Below are 21,036 nucleotides of genomic sequence, written 5' to 3'. Positions count from 1 at the left end.
TTCTTTTATTAAAAACTCGTCAGTGGCACATGAAACAGACATTTCATTCAACATTAAAAAAATAATCGGATACCAACAAGTCGTTCACATTTTTCATTGGTGACAGTTCATACCCGAACAAATTCTCTCACTGATATTTTACCAAACCCTGTAGAAAATATTAACCGGCATTCATATTATGGGAATCGCCAGTGGTGCACTTTCCATCGTTTGGATGTTTGACAGAAAAATACCTGGAATTATGGCGTCTTTTCTCTTCGCGCAAACATTTTACACCTGTGCAATAAAAGTTGACATATCCTGTTTCTTGTTCGTTGTCAATACAATGCGAAAGGATCTGCTGTGAATAAATTATTTGGTTTATAAAGGGACAACCTGTTGTTATGTAAATACCAGCTATAAATAAATGTAAATACCATCTATAAATAAAATATATTGGACTGTTTAAAGTGTGTTGAGAACGAAAACGTGTATATTAAGTTAAACGGCCCAGTGCTATTTACATAACAACAATTTATTTCTTATTTTTACAATTTAATTTTTACTTTCTTCACACTGATTTACGTGATCCATCAAACTAATAGATTTCTTAATAGACGTCATCGTCGGCGAATTGCGGCAGTTGGAACAGCAAACGGATGAAGTCGCATCACTTCCTGGAAGTAAAACGCACAGGGGTCATATGGCAGCGCGGCGTGTGTTAACAAACGAAGCCAAAAAAGGCATCGTGGTCCACAATCTTTAGACTAGATAAGCATCAGCTTTATAGCTTCAGCTAATCTCAAAGGTCGAATAACCTTGCCGCCAGTAGGCTAAAGGATTACTAACGAATATAAAATTACGGCCATGCTAAATACTCGACATGGTGAAGTTATATTGTATTTTGACTATTTATACTTTATTATATTATTGTATGTAATTAGATTCAATAAAAACAGAGCCAGTTCATCTTTATGTAATTTCATAACACTAGTTCAAGAACACAAATCGCGTAGTACGTGTGTTAATTGGATTGGTAAGTTTTCTGGAATATTTCTTGCTGTCTTGTTTGACTTTATCCTAGTATACTTTGATGTGCTGAAACAGAAAACAAGTTCTAAATTCAATAGGAAAATATATCTTCTGAGCTATGCAATTATTTTATGCTAGCTTAGCATTATTTAGATTTTTTTATGAAGTGGGATTTTCCTTTTGTACAACATTTTCCTATCTTACAACGAATTCTGTCTCTGTCCTTTTCTTCTTTTTTTGTGTATTGCACAAGAAATCCGAGAAGAGATTAATGTCTTTTTAAACATACTAAACGGGCTGCATAAGTAGTCATGACTATTGAGACTTATGAGTCTAATTGAATACTACTGATATAGCGGAAAGGACCACTGTTATACTATTTATATTGCAGAAAAGACTATTGCAGTAGTTCAGATAAAAAGCTTACTTAATAATATTATTTACATGCATTAAGTTGTGTTATTATGCTATCCTACAAACCAGGACACAAATGCGGTCAAAATTGCAATTTTAGTGAAATTTGATAGTCAAGAATGGCTGAAATTCGTAACGGTAAATATGCTATTATAGTATCAAAAAATCTGTTTTCTATGTCTAAGCCAGCATAATATATCTTTGACTAAGCCGTCATCATATACCCTTAACTCGGTTATGACATACCTTTAACCCAGTAATCATTGTATAGCACATAATATACCTTTAATTCAGTAATCATTGTATACCACATAATATACCTTTAACTCGGTAATCATTGTATAGCACATAATATACCTTTAACTCTGTAATCATTGTATAACACATGATATACCTTAACTCAGTAATCATTGTAAAGCACTTAATATACCTTTAACTCTGTAATCATTGTATCACACATGATATACCTTAACTCAGTAATCATTGTATAGCACTTAAGATACCTTTAACTCAGTAATCATTGTATAGCACTTAAGATACCTTTAACTCTGTAATCATTGTATAGCACTTAAGATACCTTTAACTCAGTAATCATTGCCTAGCACATAATATACCTTTAACTCGGTAACATTGTATAGCACATACTATACCATTAACTAGCACATAATATACCTTTAACTCGGTAACATTGTATAGCACATACTATACCATTAACTAGCACATAATATACCTTTAACTCGGTAACATTGTATAGCACATACTATACCATTAACTAGCACATAATATACCTTTAACTCGGTAACATTGTATAGCACATACTATACCATTAACTAGCACATAATATACCTTTAACTCAGCCACGTTACTTGCTGTAAGTGTTGGTGTAAGGTAACCATGGCCTGAGATCGATATCCAAAAATATATCAGCGTGTCCTGCCATGTTGCCCCACATGCTAATACACTTTGATCTTCATTTCTTTCTTCTTGCAGAGTACACTGAAACCATACTTCCCTTATTCTAAAAACAGGGAAAGTTGTTTTATGAATACAGTGCCTTATCTTTGCTAAATTGTATTATTACTTTTCAACCCACAATGACAATGCTACAAACATGATGTGTGTGGGGATTCTGTTTTGAAAAGATCTGCAGCAAAAATGTGCACTAAATCGATTTAACATATTTCCAGTCTCACTGTCGTCCTTGAAAATATTCTATTTATTTATTACATTATAATTTATATGTTATTAAATTTCTGCCTTATTAGCAGCAACTAAAGCAATATCAATGTATATAAGAAGTGCAAACAGCTTTTAACAGATTGCAAGTTAGAAAAATCTTACTGTGTATATATTGACAGAGCATCGCTCACAGGCCCATTCCAGACATCTATCCCTTCTGATTCGGAGTAGGCCTCTTGTGCACATTCCCAGAATATTTCATACACTTGATTTTCCTCAGAGGAACAATCAACGTTATACATATAATCATGCTGCAATACTACAAGACAAAACAAGAGAGCGAAATATCAACATGCAATACAAAGTCTCCTACTGGAAGGTGACTACTTATCTCAACTGCAGTCACATGTATAACATACTGATCTGATATCTGTCATTTATGTATATGTAATATTGTACTATATGTACAATACGTTATAATACAGAATGTTTGGATTTATTTGCACGTATAAAAATCTACAGCTATTGCTCCACATGACAAATATTCTACAAACTAGACTGGAAAAAGATCAATGTTGACTTTTGACATTGAAGTGTGGCCTTGACTTTGAGCTAGGGGCCTAGGTATTGCTTATGACAATTGTGTAATTATGAGAAACATTTGTGCTATACAATACTAAAATCAATTCATGGATGACAGAGTAATGGAATGGACAGGAAAACACCCTGTTGACGTTTAACCTCATAGTGTTCCTTAAACATTTTCGGTATTGAGAACTGAGTGTCGTCTCATTATGAGGATGTTTTTGTCGAATGATATTGAAATCCCTTCATGGATGACAGTGATATGAACCGTGCAGGAAAAAACACACAACATATTAACATTAGACCTCCTATTCTGACCTTGACCTTTGAGCTAGGGATATGAGAGTTTCATAATGACACGTTGTCTCGTTGTCTCATTATGGGAAACGTTTGTGTCAAGTAATATTAAAATCCCTTAATGATTAACAGAGCTATGAAACGGACAGGAAAAAAACCACTCTTTTCTTTTGACCTCCAAGTGTTACCTTGAACTTAGAGCTACGGATATGTGTGTTGCACTCGACACGTTGTCTTATTTATGGGAAACATTTGTGCTAAGTAATATTAAAATTCCTTATTAGATGACAGAGTTCTGCCCCGAACAGGAAATAAGCCTTGTTCATGTAATGTTAACGTATGACCGCCAGGATTTTCTAGATGTCTGAAAGTTTTGCATGATATATCATCTTATTGTGAAAATCAGTTGTGTCAAGTAATATCAAAATGCCTTCATGGATTGTTGAGTTACAGACCAGACAGGAAATCATAGAGGTTTGACCTGACATTGTGACCTTGACCTTTGAGCTTGGGGTCCGGGTTTGCACAAGACACGTTGTCTAATTATCTGGAACACTTGTGCAAGCAATATTAAACTTCCTTGATGGGTGACAGAGCTTTCGGATCGGATACGAAATGCGGACGGACGGATGAAATGACGGATAGATAGACGGATGAAAAAGTGCAATCCCGAAGCTGATTTTCAACCTGCAGTGAAGTAATAAAACAGAAACTTAAGTTTTCCTTCGCTATTAAGTACTTAACTAGCGGCAGAAAATATCCAGTTAGCAGTGCGAAAAGAACAAAATTTAACGTCATCTATTGTCCTCGGTACCCAATAAATGTAGTTTCGTTCGCTCCGACAGTCTTAAGGACAAGGGCAAATTTAAGTAACACTATCCCCGCCCCCGCCCCCTCCCCCGACACACACGCCTAAAAAAACAAGAACAACTTGTAGACAAAATAATCAAGGCTTTCTTGTAGTTTGTTGTATGATATAACATGGCTGAACATGGTTAAATTCCAGCGCATCTGACCTTTGATTCGTGATATATGAAACAATAAACCACGCCAACGCCTTCAGTATGAAATGAGTGTGAAATGCGTTTTTGGACCGCATCTATTGTACCTTCACTGATCATGCTTGACGGATTATCGTTCTCACAGAAGAATGAAATCTTGTTTCCAACTGTATCATGTATTATCTCTTCAAGTGTCGGACAGTCTGTGACGATCCTTTCAACACAGGAGTCGATTTTTTCTGCAGTCTCTCGATTACTGAAATTAGTTATTCATACTGTCAAATCACAAGTGCTGTCAGTACTCTGAGATACAAATTTTCCTTTTTTTGAAACAAACAAACACAGAGGGAGAAAACTTATAATTATAGGTTAGGCCAAAAAAAATTAATGTTTAGTTTCTCAGGCCACTTTTTGCAAAATTTGATGAGGCAGTGCGGATTTTTTTTTATTTTTATTTTCTTTTTTATTAACGACATTGCCCGTTTTATATGAAATCCAATGATGTACATCCATATTTAACACACTTAAAAAAACATTGATGAACAAAGGAACCATTCTTGACGACTTATTCGTATGTATTCACATATTTTCCTTCTTTTGTCCTCAATTTTTGTTGATTTTTCTCTTTTCGCGAATTTCTTCAGTTTTTCTTTGATAAAAATTTTAGATGCGGCGGGTCAAAATCGTATGCGGCGGGGCCTGAGAAACTAAACATTAATTTTTTTTGGCCTTATTAAATTTTTATCGTGAAATATACACGAGTTCTGCGTGACTTTGGGAACGCAATATTATTCCGCGGAAGAACGAGAGCATATTTCTAGATTCAAATCTAATAATCTATTTATTACAAACAGATACTACATATTTATTATTATGTAATAATTATTATGTTCTTTTGAAAATATCGACATTAAACACGACGACACGCATAGAAGTGACGACACAAATGATGTTACGCACTCAATGATTCTTTTCATGAAAATGTCATGCAAGAAAGAAACTTCTGAAATTCTTAATTACTGGACAGGTGCATTAGAGATATTGTGTACTTTTTAAAAGTATATTTGTTGTAAACTCATTGCTGAAGTGTTCACGCTACAAAAGATACATTTTCCCATGGAAATGGTACCTAACCAGGGTTTTTGCTTAAAAGACCAGAAATGTCAATATTAGATATTTGACCATCGGTCGTACGTTGAAAACTACTTACAATTGTAGAGAAGCAAGAGAAATTTTATAACTGCGGACTCATTTTACACAAATTCTAAAGGGAAGATGAAAGTTCGATTTAACGTATCCATATACAAAATACGAGAATGGTAATATGTTTGGTAATACGGAAACGATTTATGTAACGATTACTAAAACTTTCATGATTCGTGTGACATTTATATTTCAGTTGGTCATCAATCCAATAAAAAGGTATGCTACAATTTATATTTTACTTTTGAAGTTCCGAAAATTGGGAGCCTGTTTTCTTTGAAATCCTACATACGTACTTAACGTCCGTAAACGCAAATGACGACACATGATGCTTTAAACACACATATCAATGTAGAGTTCCAGTTTATATTTGTTAAATTATCTGACGCGTAATATATTTTCTTTTTTGTGAAATAACATCTTTTTCTGGCTTGCGCCGTATGTAAAAGGAAACAAAGCGCAGCTTTTTATCCAGGTTTATGTAAGAATGAAAAAAGGATAACACTAAAAAATTTCTAGACTAACAGTTTAATTTTTTAAAAATAAATCAGAGCATTAGTGCCAGGTGCGTTTTCAATTTATTATCTCGAAATTGCGGGTTACTAACTCGACAATTCGAGCTACGTATCTCGAAATTTCGAGTTACTAAGTCGAAATTTCAAGATACGCAACTCGAAATTTTGACATAGGAACTCGAAATTTAGACTTAGTAACTCGAAAGTTCGAGAAACGTAACTCAAAATTTCGGAGATATTAACTCAAAATTTCAAGTTAATAAATAACAGACCCTTGGCACTTATGCTCTTCCGTAATTAAGCCAGTTGTGGTAAAACGCAAATTATAATTCCTAAAACCATGCATTTTAGTTTTAATACATTTTTATCATCTGTCTATATGCACACCTCTAGCCAAGCGATGCGAGAGAAAACGTACACATGACATAAAGTTTTTATTACCTGCAGACCTGCGTCAGTTCTGTAAGGATTTCATCGCCTTTGATAACACCATCACTCTGCAGCATATTATTAATTATACGTCTAAAATCCAAAACATCATCCTCTCGTAAACAATCCTTAAATCTGAGATATACATCCGAAAATCTGTGACAACTGAACTCATCGCCTGACATTGCACCTGTCACAGCGTGTATTGCCAAAAGATGAACAAGAACTGAAAATTTACACAGAAAAAAATGATAAAGGCTGAACACTACTAAATCCGGCTGTTCTTTATTGCATACAGACACTAAATAGGAAAATTGTGCGAAAACAATAGTAGTCGCATAATGGCGGATTCAAATATTCCTCTGTTTTTTTTTTTTTTTTTTTTTTTTTTGTTTTTTTTTTTTTTTGCTCTGTAGAGCTATTTTCCGTATATTCTTTGCATTTTATTTTGAAATCACATGACAGATCTATACTTGACATGCAAGTAGCATTTTCGTAATGAAATAAAAACATGACAGAATTTTTCATGGGAACTCGGATCATACACCACCACAGTGACTATAATTTGGGGTATAATTATTTTAGCTGATTTTGCTGTCTGTGTGTTTAACTGAAAATATTTTTTTGCACCAAACATGACCCCCACTGTTCTTTTGAATTTTATTCAGCACTGACAATATTCTTCAACAAAATGTAAGTTACAGACATTTAAAATGGGTCCTGATGTGTGCTATGGCCATCGGAAATGTCAACTTTATATAGAGTAAAGAATTAATCTATTTAGTGTGTTGTAACCTTATTTCATATCAAATGCACCTACTTTATAACGGTTTTTCGACATTTTCTAGCATATCAGATTTTCAGAGACTTATATTCCCGTAACGAACTATATAGCTGCTATAGAAAAACAAAAAGAAAAATGGGTGTTGACTTTTACATAAGAAAACAGTTCGTTAAATACAAGCCGCTGAATTTACTCCTTTTCGCTTCTTTCAATGTCCCTTTCCGAGACGTATAATTCTTACGCCGCAATTTGGGGGCAAGGGATAGTAGATTAGAAAATTCCACAAACCTGCGCTGATACCAGTGCGAAAAAAATCATGAACAATTCAGTTTTGATAAATTCAAGGCAAGTGTTGAGCGAATGTATTCCATAGACTTAGCACTTCATTATGTGACATTTTCAGTCTGCCGATTCTGTTACGTCTGTGATAAAAACGAGTAAAACGCAGGCTTCAGGACACTAAATTTTGAGGCAGAAATGGCCCAAAATGTACACCTTGCGCGACCTGTACCGTATTATCTGCAAATGATTGACCTAAAACACATGTATATTTTTAAAGCATGTGGCCAGACGAAAATAATGGTGGGAAGAAAAATGTCTCATAACCGTTTACTTTTTCCGTAATTTTGAGCTGAATCTGGATGGATAGATGACCGTTTCCATTTCGTCTGAATTCCGTCACCTAAGGCAAGACTTTAGACCCGGCCGTCTACACGAAGCTAGGAAAATCGATTCAAGCACATATTTACTTTACACAATAACTACTCGTACGCAGGAATCCTCAGTTCAATAAGCATCATAAATAACCAGTTGAATATAAATGCCTTTAAAGAGCATCTGTCTATTTTATTTAAAAAACGTACCCGGCATTGGGCCAAATGCGAAACTGGCCCCTGCCACTTTAAACCTAGGGCCTAACTATAGTAAAGGAACCAGCGTGGGAGCCATCTGGTCTAATGCGTAATGGCAGACAGGTTTTTGAACACTAATTTTTCACTTGGCATGGCAACAGAGGTCTAAATTAAAGCTAGTTTCTGTTTACATTTCATTGTGGATGTATTTTTGACATTTTGGTAGGAAAAATGGGGGAGCAAGTTGTATTTTTTCCAGTGAAGCTTAATTTTAGTATGAGCAGTACTTCCAGGTCACAGCAGTGTGATTTTGATGTGACTTTTACAGTAAGCAAATGTGACCAGAGAAATCTGTCTTAGAAGATACACGACCCCTACTTTTCTCTTCATTTTATATCAGTTTTATCATAACTCTTTAAAATGAGGTAAGGATTTGTTCTCTGAAATGGGTCTCGCTATGTTTGGTAGCTCTTTAAAAAAGTCAATTTTATATAGAATATATATGGAAAACTATTTACCTGTTTGTGACCTAGCATGCGCGATAGGAACATGCCGATTTCGATAAAATGCTACACATACATACTGGAACGTGGCACTATTTATATTTGGACTACTTGGCTTATATTTGATTTGGAAGTGATCAGCCTCATCAGTAGTCTAATCGCAGCGGTATGAGCTAAACAAGGTTCGGAAAAAATATCTTCAATGTCTGCATAAAATTGTGGAGTGAAATTCAGAAACAGGATAATTTTTTTTTAAATAAAGCTGAAATAAATTCATTTCAATATCGTTAGAGTAGTCAAAAATATATAGAAACACGAGCTAAAAACATACATATTTTGCCCATTTTGTTCTGTCGTAGTGACGCCTGTGAAATAAAAAAATCACGAAAAGATTCCAAATGTCGCTTAGTGAGTTTATGCCTCTGTCAGAATGTAAAGAAGGCGACACATCATATTTGAAGTATTTTTGATCCTGCGCATGTACAACATTACGACAGACCTAGACGGAAAGACGCAAACTAATAAAGAATCATTTCTTTTGTTCGCGACAGAACGACAGACGGAAACAACTGTCAGTCTTTTCGTGATTATTGCATACGTCAGAAGGACAGAACGGTTCTTTGTTATCTTTACACAGTGTGGTAAGATTTAGGAAATTGAGATTTAAATATAGAGATCAACACAGTTAAATAAAAATCGTATTTGATATCACTGAATACTATATTCTATTCTAACACGATCCGCAGCAATTGCTATATAAACATATAGCGAAATCGCCTATACATGAATCTACGATAAAATATGGTTGGCTGTTACATTTCACCCCCTATGATTGTAACATAAGAGCTTCTACTTTAGTTCCATTACATACGAATTATTTCAAGGCCAAACGGTTGAAAACAGCATTTCAAAAACATAAATATAATAAAAACTCATACTGACCTATGTGTAGGTCCGTAAAACACGCTCTGATCTCTACGAGCGAATTCAATTAGCTTAATTATGATTCAGCGGTGACGTCATAAATGTATGACATAAAGTATGACGTCATAATGATGTGACGTCATATAAAAGTTAATCTCGTCAGTCGTAATACAGTGTCAACTCGCTTATTTTGATGATTCTGTTCATAATTAGCTTGCGAGCTGTTAGATTACTAAATTATATATACTTCTCAAAATTCTGATAAAAAATAAACAAATATATATACGAGGGGCTATCAAAAAATACGTAGACATTCGGTATAGATCTATTAAGCAAATGGTTTGTAATAGATAATCGAAATATAGAATCTACACAGCATAAATATTTAATTTTCACCCAATAAATGTTGAAAATTTTACAGTAAACAAATCAATAGTTACATTTTCATGGTAGAATCTATTATAAAATTAGTCACTGCTTACAGCACGGCGCACACGGTGCAAGTAAAACGACGTCAGTGACGTCAGTCATTTAACTTTTTCAAAGTACTCGCCGTTTTTCTCTATACATTTCGTGTGTCTCTGGACCCAAGTGTTATAGATACCTCTGTACCAATCACATGCCTTCTTGGAAAGTAAAGTTCTCATGGCGTATCGCAACTGATCAAGATTGTCAAATTTGTGACCGCGCAATTCGGACTTTAAGGCAGGAAAAACAGTGAAATCCATGGGTGCGAGGTCCGGACTATATGGAGGATGAATCAGCCGTTCAAACCCCAGAATATCTATTTCAAGGGTGGTTGATTCGGCACGATGGGCTGGTGCATTGTCCTGATGAAATATAATATATTCAGCTGCAATGTGTGGTCGTTTCTTTCGTAACGCATGCATCAAGTCTCGTCTGATGACCTGAAAATTGAGAGATGTCTTATCTTCAAATCACGTGCTTACGCATTTTGTTCAAATTAAATACTTCATGTATGTTATTCAAATACTGAATTACTTTAGATTATTATAATAATAGTAGTTTCAAAAATACAAATATTCATATTACATTGTTATATAGAATATCATAACAAACCTTTGAATAGTATGCTGCTGTGACTGTCTGTCCTTGTGGTACTGCGTGACTTAGGATCATTCCTTCCATGTCCATGAAGAATATAAACATATTCTTTTTTGCCGATTTCACAACTTTTGCTTTTAATGGAGGTGGTGATGATGATCTCTTCCACTGGGACGATTGTTGTTTACTTTCCGGGTCATAAAAGAACAGCCAGGTTTCGTCTGTCGTGATGATTCTTTTCAAGAACGCATCGCCTTGGTTGTTGTAACGGCGCAGAAATTACCCGGATGCCACAACACGACGGCTTTTGTCATCAGCAGATAGTAAACGAGGTATCCAACGGGCACATATACGGTGCATACAGAGTTTCTCAGTTAATATTGTTTGTATAGTTCCGTAACTCACATGAATTCTATCGCATATTTCCTCTATAGTGATTCGCCTGTCTTCATCCACGACGTCGTTCACTCGTTGAATCATTGCAGAAGACACAAGTTTTGGCCGTCCTCTTCCGGAATCGTCCTCGAGTGATTCCCTTCCTTCTCGAAAACGTTTGTGCCACTTATACACAAGTGCCCTACATACCGGCGGTTTCAAATTGGCATCTGACAACATATTCATGGTTTCCGATGGCGTTTTATTGAGTTTAACACAGAATTTAATAGCAGCGCGCTGCTCCGTCAATTTCGGCGTTGTCATTTTTTTCGTTTTACGATTTCACACCTGTACTACAAAACATTGAATATTTCAATAACGTGTTATATTATGACGTCATAATTTTGCACACGTATTATAATGACGTCAGACAATGTAAACGTGATGTTTTGGCGCAATTTGACTTTAATCACCAGGACAATATGCATAAACAAGTTGGAGTATTTTTCTTATTTGGTTATTATTTCGGCTTGCGCCATAGGAGCGTACATATGGTCGTTTAAACACAAGAAACACATTTTTATAACGTTATAATATATTATTTGTTTTTCATATTAGGTAAATTATACGTGAATAAACACAAATTAACAAATCAATTATAGACAACGCCACATTTCAGTAGTCAGTTACAAGTGTCTACGTATTTTTTGATAGCCCCTCGTACGTTCCATTGGCTATGCAACACTTTCTAACCATAGGAGGTAAATCGTAACAGCATATGGCCCGAATGACGTATTACGCTGAAAATGTAGTACTGTAAAATGCGAATTATTTGCGTTGTTAGAATCGAAATAATAAATATGTTCCAATAATTTTATCAATTAATAAAACATGGGCAGTCGTTTGGATGCGAATAATTAAATCACTCGTGCTGCGCACTCGTGATTTAATTATTACGCATCCAAACTCCTGCCCATATTTTATTAACTGATAAAATATAGGAACAGATTTATTATTTCTTAAACAAGACTCGACTTGTCTTCCTATTAAACAAAGAAGGCTAAAAACTGTGTGTTATTATTCCAAAATGCATTTTGGTTGGAAAGTTACCCCATATAGGAGAATACCTTTATAAGCTTAGCTTTCGGATCTTATCCTTTTTCAACATGTATAATATCGATATTGTAAATTGTAAAATGTAATATGCACATATGTTTGAAATAAATATGTTTAAATCAAAATTCATTTTCTGACGTCACAATTATTTCGTCATAGCGTTAGACGGCATAGCGGCGCGCTGGGAAAGAAATCGACAGAAACCAGACATATTTTGATGGATATCGTCAAACGTACATAATAATCCTTGATAACATGTTAGATTTGAAATAATATATCTCAAACAGTGATTTGCTCATGAATAAAATCATTGTGTGTCGTTAAGATGAATATTATTATATTCCTTCGCATCTAAACTCCAAACATTGATTTTATTCAACGACAAATACTGTTTGGGATATATTATTTCCTAAAAAAAGCACTTTTTGTACATCACAATTATTACATTATAGCGTACAATGTCAAAGAGGTGCGCTCAAAAAGAATCACACACAAAACAGTCAAATAATTGGTGTTACGGATGTACATAAAACCCGTTGATACCGTGTTAAACTCGAAATAGTCTATCATAAACGCTCATATGCTCTTGAATAAAATCATTGTCGTTTAGATACGTATTATTACGAGGGCGCACACAAGACAATGATGGCTGATGTCTGCCAACTTCATCCGTCGTACTGACGCCTGCAGAAAAGCGAAAAACTAACGGCGTCGCATCTAAAAGGAAAGGAGAACATTTCTCAGAGAAAAGATGACATATGTAATTGTCGTCTTTCTGATTGTACGTAGTTTCGTTCTTTCGCTTGTGGCAGTATATAACAAATAAAAGGAATAATACAAGTATTGTGTATAAACGTCTGCAAAAGCCCAAGGAAATGTTTGTTACAAAGACTGGAGATCGAGGTCACTAACATATCTGAAGGGCTTCTGCATAATTATTACACAAAAAAATCGTTTAACATGTTATTATTGCATAAAATCACGACACGAAGACTAAATGACGTGTTGTATTGTTTACACAGGCGACGACCTTAGGATTCCGGTACAATTTTAATTGCTATTTTATTGTTCTTGGAAACGGTCAACATGCGCACAAATCAACATCGCTAAAAAAAGCATGTATTCAATGCTTTTAAACGATCATTCTTATTTCTCTTTATTACAATCATGATTTTAACCATACTTCTGCATGTCACTTAAAACTTTGGCAAAAAGGAACACAGTTTCAAGAATAATTTTTTTAGGAGAGCTAAAAAACTGTTTTATTTTGTAAGATATGGGAATATAACTATGATGCTTCACATATATGCTATAATTCCTGCAAAAATTATAATTCAGTTTTGTTTTTTTTTATTGTAAAAGATATTCAAATAATGCTTTTGATACTTGGTCCTATTGTGCACTATAATCTTTAGTGCAAAATAGGTCTATCTCAAGATAGACTTATTTTGCACTGTTATATTGTAAAGATTTGTTAGAAGAGTGCTCAAGATAGTCTGATTTGCAAATAAAATTAAGATGCTTGTAAAACCCTTAGGAGATGAAGAAAGTTGAGTATATCTTGAGATAAGTTTATTAGAAGAATTTTCAAAAACTTAAAAATCTTTATTTACATCTTTAATAGCAATATTTCAAAACATGCTTGAATAATTTTGTAACAGTTTATTCATAATTAAAGGCAAGCAAACAATTACGGTTTTGAAAGTTGACACTCTTCTTTAATGTTAACATTTTAACAGTGTTTATATTATTTTCACATGGAGATCTAGAGCTGCAGACATTTCAGTGTATTTCATATAAAATGATTTTTGCTTGGTTATAACTTACTAAATCCTTTAGTAAAACAATACATTTTTTTTTTAATTTGTTAGTATCTGATAGGAAGGTAGCCTGGTACTCTAGTATCTGCATTGCGGTAGCAATATTATGAATTTTCCAAAATCGTTGTCATTATCTTCATATTTATATCTCAGAGAGAAAAAATGGAAAACACTGAAGATTATGTTTGATATACACAGCTACAATAAAACATTTCATTAAGTTGCACAGTAAATTAATTTCTAGGGCAAGGGAAGTGAAACTATATGGAGTATTTAGAATCTGTCCTAGTGCAGATGTTCATCTCTTTTACCCTGGAATAGTCGTGATAGGTGAGGACAAGAAGTTCTGGGTCTTTCTTTTTTAACATAACACATTTAATATGAAGTGTATTCTTCTTTCTGCCTGAATCACCAAACACTTGCACTTGAAGAAATACCCTTGCTGGAAACACGAGATACCAAATGTACAAATTACTTATATGTTCATATTTCAACTTTTTTGTATATTACGTTTAGGGATCAGGCACATAGGACTTTGAACTTCAGTTTCAAACAAGATCAGTTTCCCTGAAGATATGTTCAAGTGACCTCTATGCACAATGAAAGCTTTGAGAAGATAAGTGTGTAAATTGTTTATCAAACTTTAAGCAACAAATCTTACTTATCAAATTGAAGTTTGATATGTTGGGGTATTTTAGAGCAGCGAAATAATGATTTTTGTCCTGCTAACTGGTACCAATATACTCATGCATAGGTAACCCAGAGTCCATGATCTCTAAATCTTCTGACAAATATCAGCTACCCATACTCCATCATAAAGTGTTGTATTCATAATTTTCATTGCTAAAAGCCAAACATAGCAATACTTAAAAATAATTAAAGAAATAAATGGTTCAGATACAGAAATAGATTTTGCCTCATGGCAGATAAGTGGAGTAAACAAAATAATGCCTGGTCCCTTTTATTTAATATAATTTCTTAACAACTTTAATGATAAAGATATTTTTATGGTAATAATGCAAATAGTGTGAAAGTTTTTATAAGACACGTAACCTGTGGATATAACCTGGGTGGACGTTGATGTTGTTTCCTTTCAATAACTACCATAATATATAACTTCATTTCATGCTTTTCACAGCGAATATTACTGAAACTTCAGAGTAGTTTCACTGTACGAGTGATAAAAAAGAAATATATTATAAAAAAAATCACTGTTCCACGGGTAAAATTTGTTTAAATACGTGAAAAGACACAAACTCAAAAGAAACACGTTTTTCAAGATCAAAATATTTTGTTCTTCTGAACATCAGAATTAGTACATGTTTAGCTGTGACTATGCCAAACATAAAGATATTGCACTTTACACTGAAACAAACAAATATCTTTAATATTTTTAAAATTTATAGTATAATAATTATGTATTTTTTCAGCTAGTTTCATGAAAAGTTTATCAATAACATGACTGTGTAAAATAGGTCTAACTGGACAATAAATTGATAAAGAAAGACACAGTTCCTGTGCAAAAGAAGTTCAACTCAAGATGGAATTGTTTTGCAATGACAAAATAAGCCGGTTCAAGATAGACCTTTTCGATAATTAGTAATCAATTAATAATTAATCAACATATGAATTTCATGATTTTAACAGAATATGTATTTCATCTTGCTCTAACAAAATACGCAAAAAAGTGATTTTGTGAAAATAAGTGAGTTGGACCTGTTTTGCGCTGAGCCCTCGATATGAGTATAGCAGTGATTTTGAGAAAATACATGTTGATCTGCTTCCAAGATTTATATGAATTATGTGAGAAATTAAATTAAAACACACCTATTGATATTTCCAAAAGTCGTCAGTTTGATTTATGAAAAAAAAAGAGTTACATGCGATTCAATACATTCACGATTATCGACGAAAATTCTACAGTCTTCTTTTTCGTAACGCAGAATATAAAGTGTTAACAGGTAGAGTAAGCGATACTGTGGTACTTTGGATTGGATAAGCACATGATTTATACTACAAAAGAGAGGCTTTATGGGAGAAAGAAAATGTAGATACCTAATGCCCATATGCCTAAAAGTAAATATTCGAATCTGGCAGAGCATTTCAAAAATAAGAGTCATGCATTAACAACATGTGAATTGTCTTGTTTTTACAGGATTTTCCGCCGTTAAAACATGCCCGGATCCAGAGAAAAAGGTAGTTCATATGCAAGAATAAACGCCAACTGATAAAATGTCGTACTTCGTTCTTTTTGCGAGTCCAGAACGATAGACCGAAGTTGGTGAAAGCCGCCACAATATAGGACAGAAATAAATTCATGTTTTTTATTTCTACATTTTATAATAAAATGGATTATGCACGAAGCTGAACTATATTTACATTTTCCTACATCCTTTTTCAGGTGTCGCACTAAATATACAAGTTAATGGATCTAACTCTAGGTCTTTCTGCTGAACTAACCCAAACGTACAGTCTATATTTTATGGCATTCATATGTTCGCATTATTTACACATTCATATGATGCGTGTTTATGTACACCTTTTAAATACGCTAGACTATATGTTATGTAGAAAAGTTGTAATATCTTAATGTCGTAATATTTACACGACAAAGCCTTAGTTCTAGGTGTATGTAATTTTTTACCAAAAAACTTCGAGATGCTATCTCAAACTAAATAGTAATATATGTAATGAACAGATATTGTCCGAAAACTGCACTAAAACGTATATATTTCCTTCATAATAAATCTTGACTCATTTCTAAACACTTGACAGTACAACGTTGTGCAACAATAAATATAAGGTAAACGTACTGGTCAGCGCTGCAAGCATTTTGATATCTCCTTAATTTCACTGTAGCTTCTACAGTAACTTGCTTATCAATGTTTGTTCTCTTGTTGAAGCGTTTATTTAAATGATTCTGAAGAGTTATGTAAATGTCAACAACCTATCATCCAACTTTGTTACTGAATAAATGCTTCAAAAGTAGTTTCCCGTCAAATTGCCAACACGAAATCAAAATTGTGATAATTTATATTGTGATATTTTGTACTTAAATGTTGAAGATAAGAAATAGATCGTTTACATTACATAAAATTTGAAAGGGGTGGTTAGTACAGGCCAGTGATAGTCCAATTTAATATCATTTTGACGCAAAGACAAGATTGTTTTCACCATCCGTACTGCATGAACAAGACAGACAAATATAATAGCTTTTCTAAGCTGTTATTAAAAGAGTTTGCCAATGAGCTTGGCATCGTGAATGCATACATTTTACATCCTGGGACAACCTGCTGAGACCGACTTTTTCAGAGGAGGAAACATTTAAATTCAAATTAGGTCATATCATATTATTATCATTATTATACCAGATTTATATAGCGCCCTTTTCATGATAAACACGTTCAAAGGCGCTTTACATATAGCAAACGCAGCCACTAAATTCATCCTCTACTAGTACAGACACAGAGCGATCTGACCAGAGGGACAGAGTGAGATAAAGCCCCCAGAACAGACAGAGAGAGCAGAGAGAGATACAGGCCTGTCCGACTAACTTGCGAATAGACAGTCTGGTTCTTTAATGCCCGGTGTATAGCACCGATACATGCGAAGTCGTCTTTCCTGGGAAGAATCAGTACAGGCCTCTTAGTCAGGTGGGAGACACTCAAGAGCATCTCAGAAATTTCCAGTTCCTGGACCGGGATTCGAACCCCGGACCTCTGGATTGGCAGTCAAGCGTGTTACCACTAGACCACCGGCCCACCATAGTGTGAAGTATGTTTGACTTGTTTAATAGCTAATAACTACCCAAGTTCCACTAGAGTTGCATGATATCTGCCTTTCCAATCCATATAACACTGTCATTTTCAGCTGGAAGAAGAATGTGTGAATTGTAGTTATACTCTTAGGTATTCTATTTGAACATATAGTGTTGTTTTGCGTTAAAGATTGATATACAAGTGTTTTCTCCAAGTTAAATTATTATAGATATATATAGATTCAAAACAGTCCTATCATTGTGTAAGGTATCAAGATTGTCTGTTTTTGATGTTTAGTAGAGTATCATAGCTAATACCTGAAGCTTTTCAGCATGATCTACCGTCATTTAAACTTTTGTTAAGTTTTATAAACTATATTTTGGATTTGTTTCGACAACTGGGTTATATTTATTACATGTTTGTATTATTTGTCGTCAGCAAATTTTCTATCTAAATCACAGTAATTTTTCAATGGCAGCATGTCATTTACAAAATGTAAATAAAACCTTGAGGGATCCCAGCTTCATTTGGCATTTTATTATTTCGTCTGGACCGTTGGCTTTATTTCAAAACAACCTAAACGAAGTTCATTCACTTTCTAGCGGATAAAATTCATTTTCATTTTAAACTAATTTAGATGAAATTGCCAGTAAAAATGACATACGGGTTTTAATAAAGAAACAGCTTGAAAACAGAAGTGAAACAAATAATAATTTTAACCATTCTAAATGTGATTCTACAAATATCTTGCACCAGGTTGATTTTTTCTTCTGTGATTTATTTCGAAATGTCAGACATGATTTTACTAAAGATGATATAGTATATCACCCCTTAACTGAGAAGTACGTTATTTGTTTGTTAGTACGTCATAATAACACAATTCACGGCATGGCGATTTTCCAGATTTTAACGAAGAAAGATCCGATGTGCCCTTCCGATGTATTATTTCAAGCACACAATTGCGCCTTTATAGAAATTCTAACTGTTCTCATGTCAGCTCTCTGATTCCATAAATTACTGTCCAACCAGCGGCATAGCGAATACTCGATCTTTGATCGCTGTGTTTTCAATTGTTTCGACTTTTCATCGTCGTACTTTTGACATTTTACTATCGTGGTTTTCCCGTTCAGCATCGTAGTATAGTGATGTCGGTTTTCTCTTTGCCCCAAAGGATCAAAAACAATAGAAAATAACACTAGAAAAGATTTTCACACCGAATCACTTTGAATAACTGGGCTAGCCGAGTTCAAAATTCAAGGATTTTACCGACAGCAACTGTTGCACTAAATACACTAATATACAAAATTATAGAAATTATTTTTTCTTTGGTTTAAGATCTCACCAACACAATTATAGGTGATATAGTGACTTTCCAACTTTGACGAAGGAGGAAGACCTCAGATGACACTCCGTGCATTATTTCATCACGGTCGGACACCTGTGTAGAACTATCAACCTTCCGTAAGCCAGCTGGATGACTTCCTCACATGAAGAGTTCAACGCTCGGAGTGAGGCTCAAACCCACATTGGCGAGGGGCAAGTGATTCAAAGTTAGTGACCTTAACCACTCGGTCACGGAGGCCCCTCAAATAGTAAAGGAATTTTCATTTATCTGACACATTTACCTGCCATCGCTGATAACGATGACTCTTCCAACAAATAGATTTGTTTGTGTAAGTTTTGTCAATTTGTTATTTTCTCAACCATCTGGACAGCGTAAACAAGAAACATGCTTACTCCCGGTCTCTTATTCCGCACTGTCCTTCGGGTAAGGAATATGATGTTCTAACATGCGTACCCGTGTAAGATATGGTTTTCCGTGCCCGAGGGACAGTGTGCAACAAATTTGTTATCTGGAGTATTTTCCTACGAGAGCCAGTTTCCAGAGAATGAGCAACATTAGTCAAAGGGCGATTACAGTTTGTTTAGCTTTTATTTCCTTTATGACAATAGTTTTTGTATTACAATTACTGTTGCATTCTTTAGCAGACGACCATCTTTCATTTCTGATAAAACAGTCATATATACCCAAAACCAGAACTGTTTATGATTATATTAATGCCATTGTTGCTTCTAATATTTCAACGTTGAAAGGAAAACATATATTTAATAAATTATGTGGATCGATCATATTTACTTTAAAGGCATTTTATATTCAAGATTCTCATATGTGCAGTTTGTTTGATTGAAACAACAGTGTTTAATAACTTGTGTTTTTAGATGTTTATATCCTATCAGATAAGAATTTATTTATAGCAAAACCGTGTTTTAACACTATTTATATACGACGGGCGTTATACGCCGGTTGCGCCCTTGTGAAATAATTTCGTACGACGTATAATCGCCCAAGTGTATAAATAGTGTTCAAACACGGTTTGGCTTTAAAATATTTCGATTCTAATAAACCTTTTATTGTAAAATTTAGATAAAATATGATAAAACTGTTTGATGACGCAAGTATGGTGCCAGATGGTAGGTTGTCACACTCCTTTTTTATGCGTGCAAGGAGAGCGGAAACGGTAATGCGTCTTGCGGAAAAGTTCTATTAAGGCGCAAATGATGGCGAATTATTCTGCACAGCTAATAACTAAATCCGTGACTGTGTAAATTAATTAAGACAGTTATGCTATGTGACATTTCGTTTTAACATGATTTTAAGTAAAATATTTGATCAAATTTGAAAGTGCTATTTCTCGATGCGTACATTACACTAAATATCACGTTGACGTGATGTCAACATAATATTGTTGTGATAATTAAAGCATTGTTTGTCATATTAGAATTAATGATAATGTAACATATAAATACATATAAAATAAGCTACCCATATAGTGAAAAAGTAAATATTACCACAGAATAAATTATTAGCATAATCGTTCTTGTTACTACAAAGGAAATATCGTCTAAATTTTCTTTATAATTCAGTCGGTTTATTCTAGCATCAGGTTACATGTTTGGTTCATACGTTCTTAGTGAAATTATTTAACCTTTGTCCTATCAAATTTCTAAAATTTACTGGTCCATCATTCGGTTTTGGCAATACCACTTGTTATTATAAGGGGAGTTCACTGCAAATTTACTGACTGAATAGCGAATAGTGCATCAAGACTTTTCAATTAAAAACGAACGGAGTTATTCATAACTGATATATTATTATGTATGAAGGCATCTATCCTTCCTAAATCGACCTGTCAGTAAATAAAATA

General features: G+C 34.1%; 1 protein-coding gene across 1 annotated transcript; it reads right to left on the bottom strand.

Annotated features, from left to right (window-relative positions):
• Window positions 1-607: 607 nt before the first annotated feature.
• LOC123564695 (uncharacterized) lies at window positions 608-17,059 on the bottom strand. The gene is made up of 6 exons (XM_045358441.2): window positions 16,886-17,059; window positions 6,647-6,860; window positions 4,595-4,743; window positions 2,767-2,923; window positions 2,272-2,443; window positions 608-1,077 (listed from the first exon to the last, which is right to left on the bottom strand). The coding sequence occupies exons 1-6, from the start codon at window positions 16,902-16,904 to the stop codon at window positions 1,060-1,062; spliced, it is 729 nt and encodes a 242-aa protein (XP_045214376.2). The 5' UTR covers window positions 16,905-17,059; the 3' UTR covers window positions 608-1,059.
• Between the last annotated feature and the right edge of the window lie 3,977 nt (window positions 17,060-21,036).

Source organism: Mercenaria mercenaria, chromosome 2 (genome assembly GCF_021730395.1).
Source record: "Mercenaria mercenaria strain notata chromosome 2, MADL_Memer_1, whole genome shotgun sequence".
NCBI lineage: Eukaryota > Metazoa > Mollusca > Bivalvia > Venerida > Veneridae > Mercenaria > Mercenaria mercenaria.
This window is presented reverse-complemented; position numbering and strand designations above follow the sequence as displayed.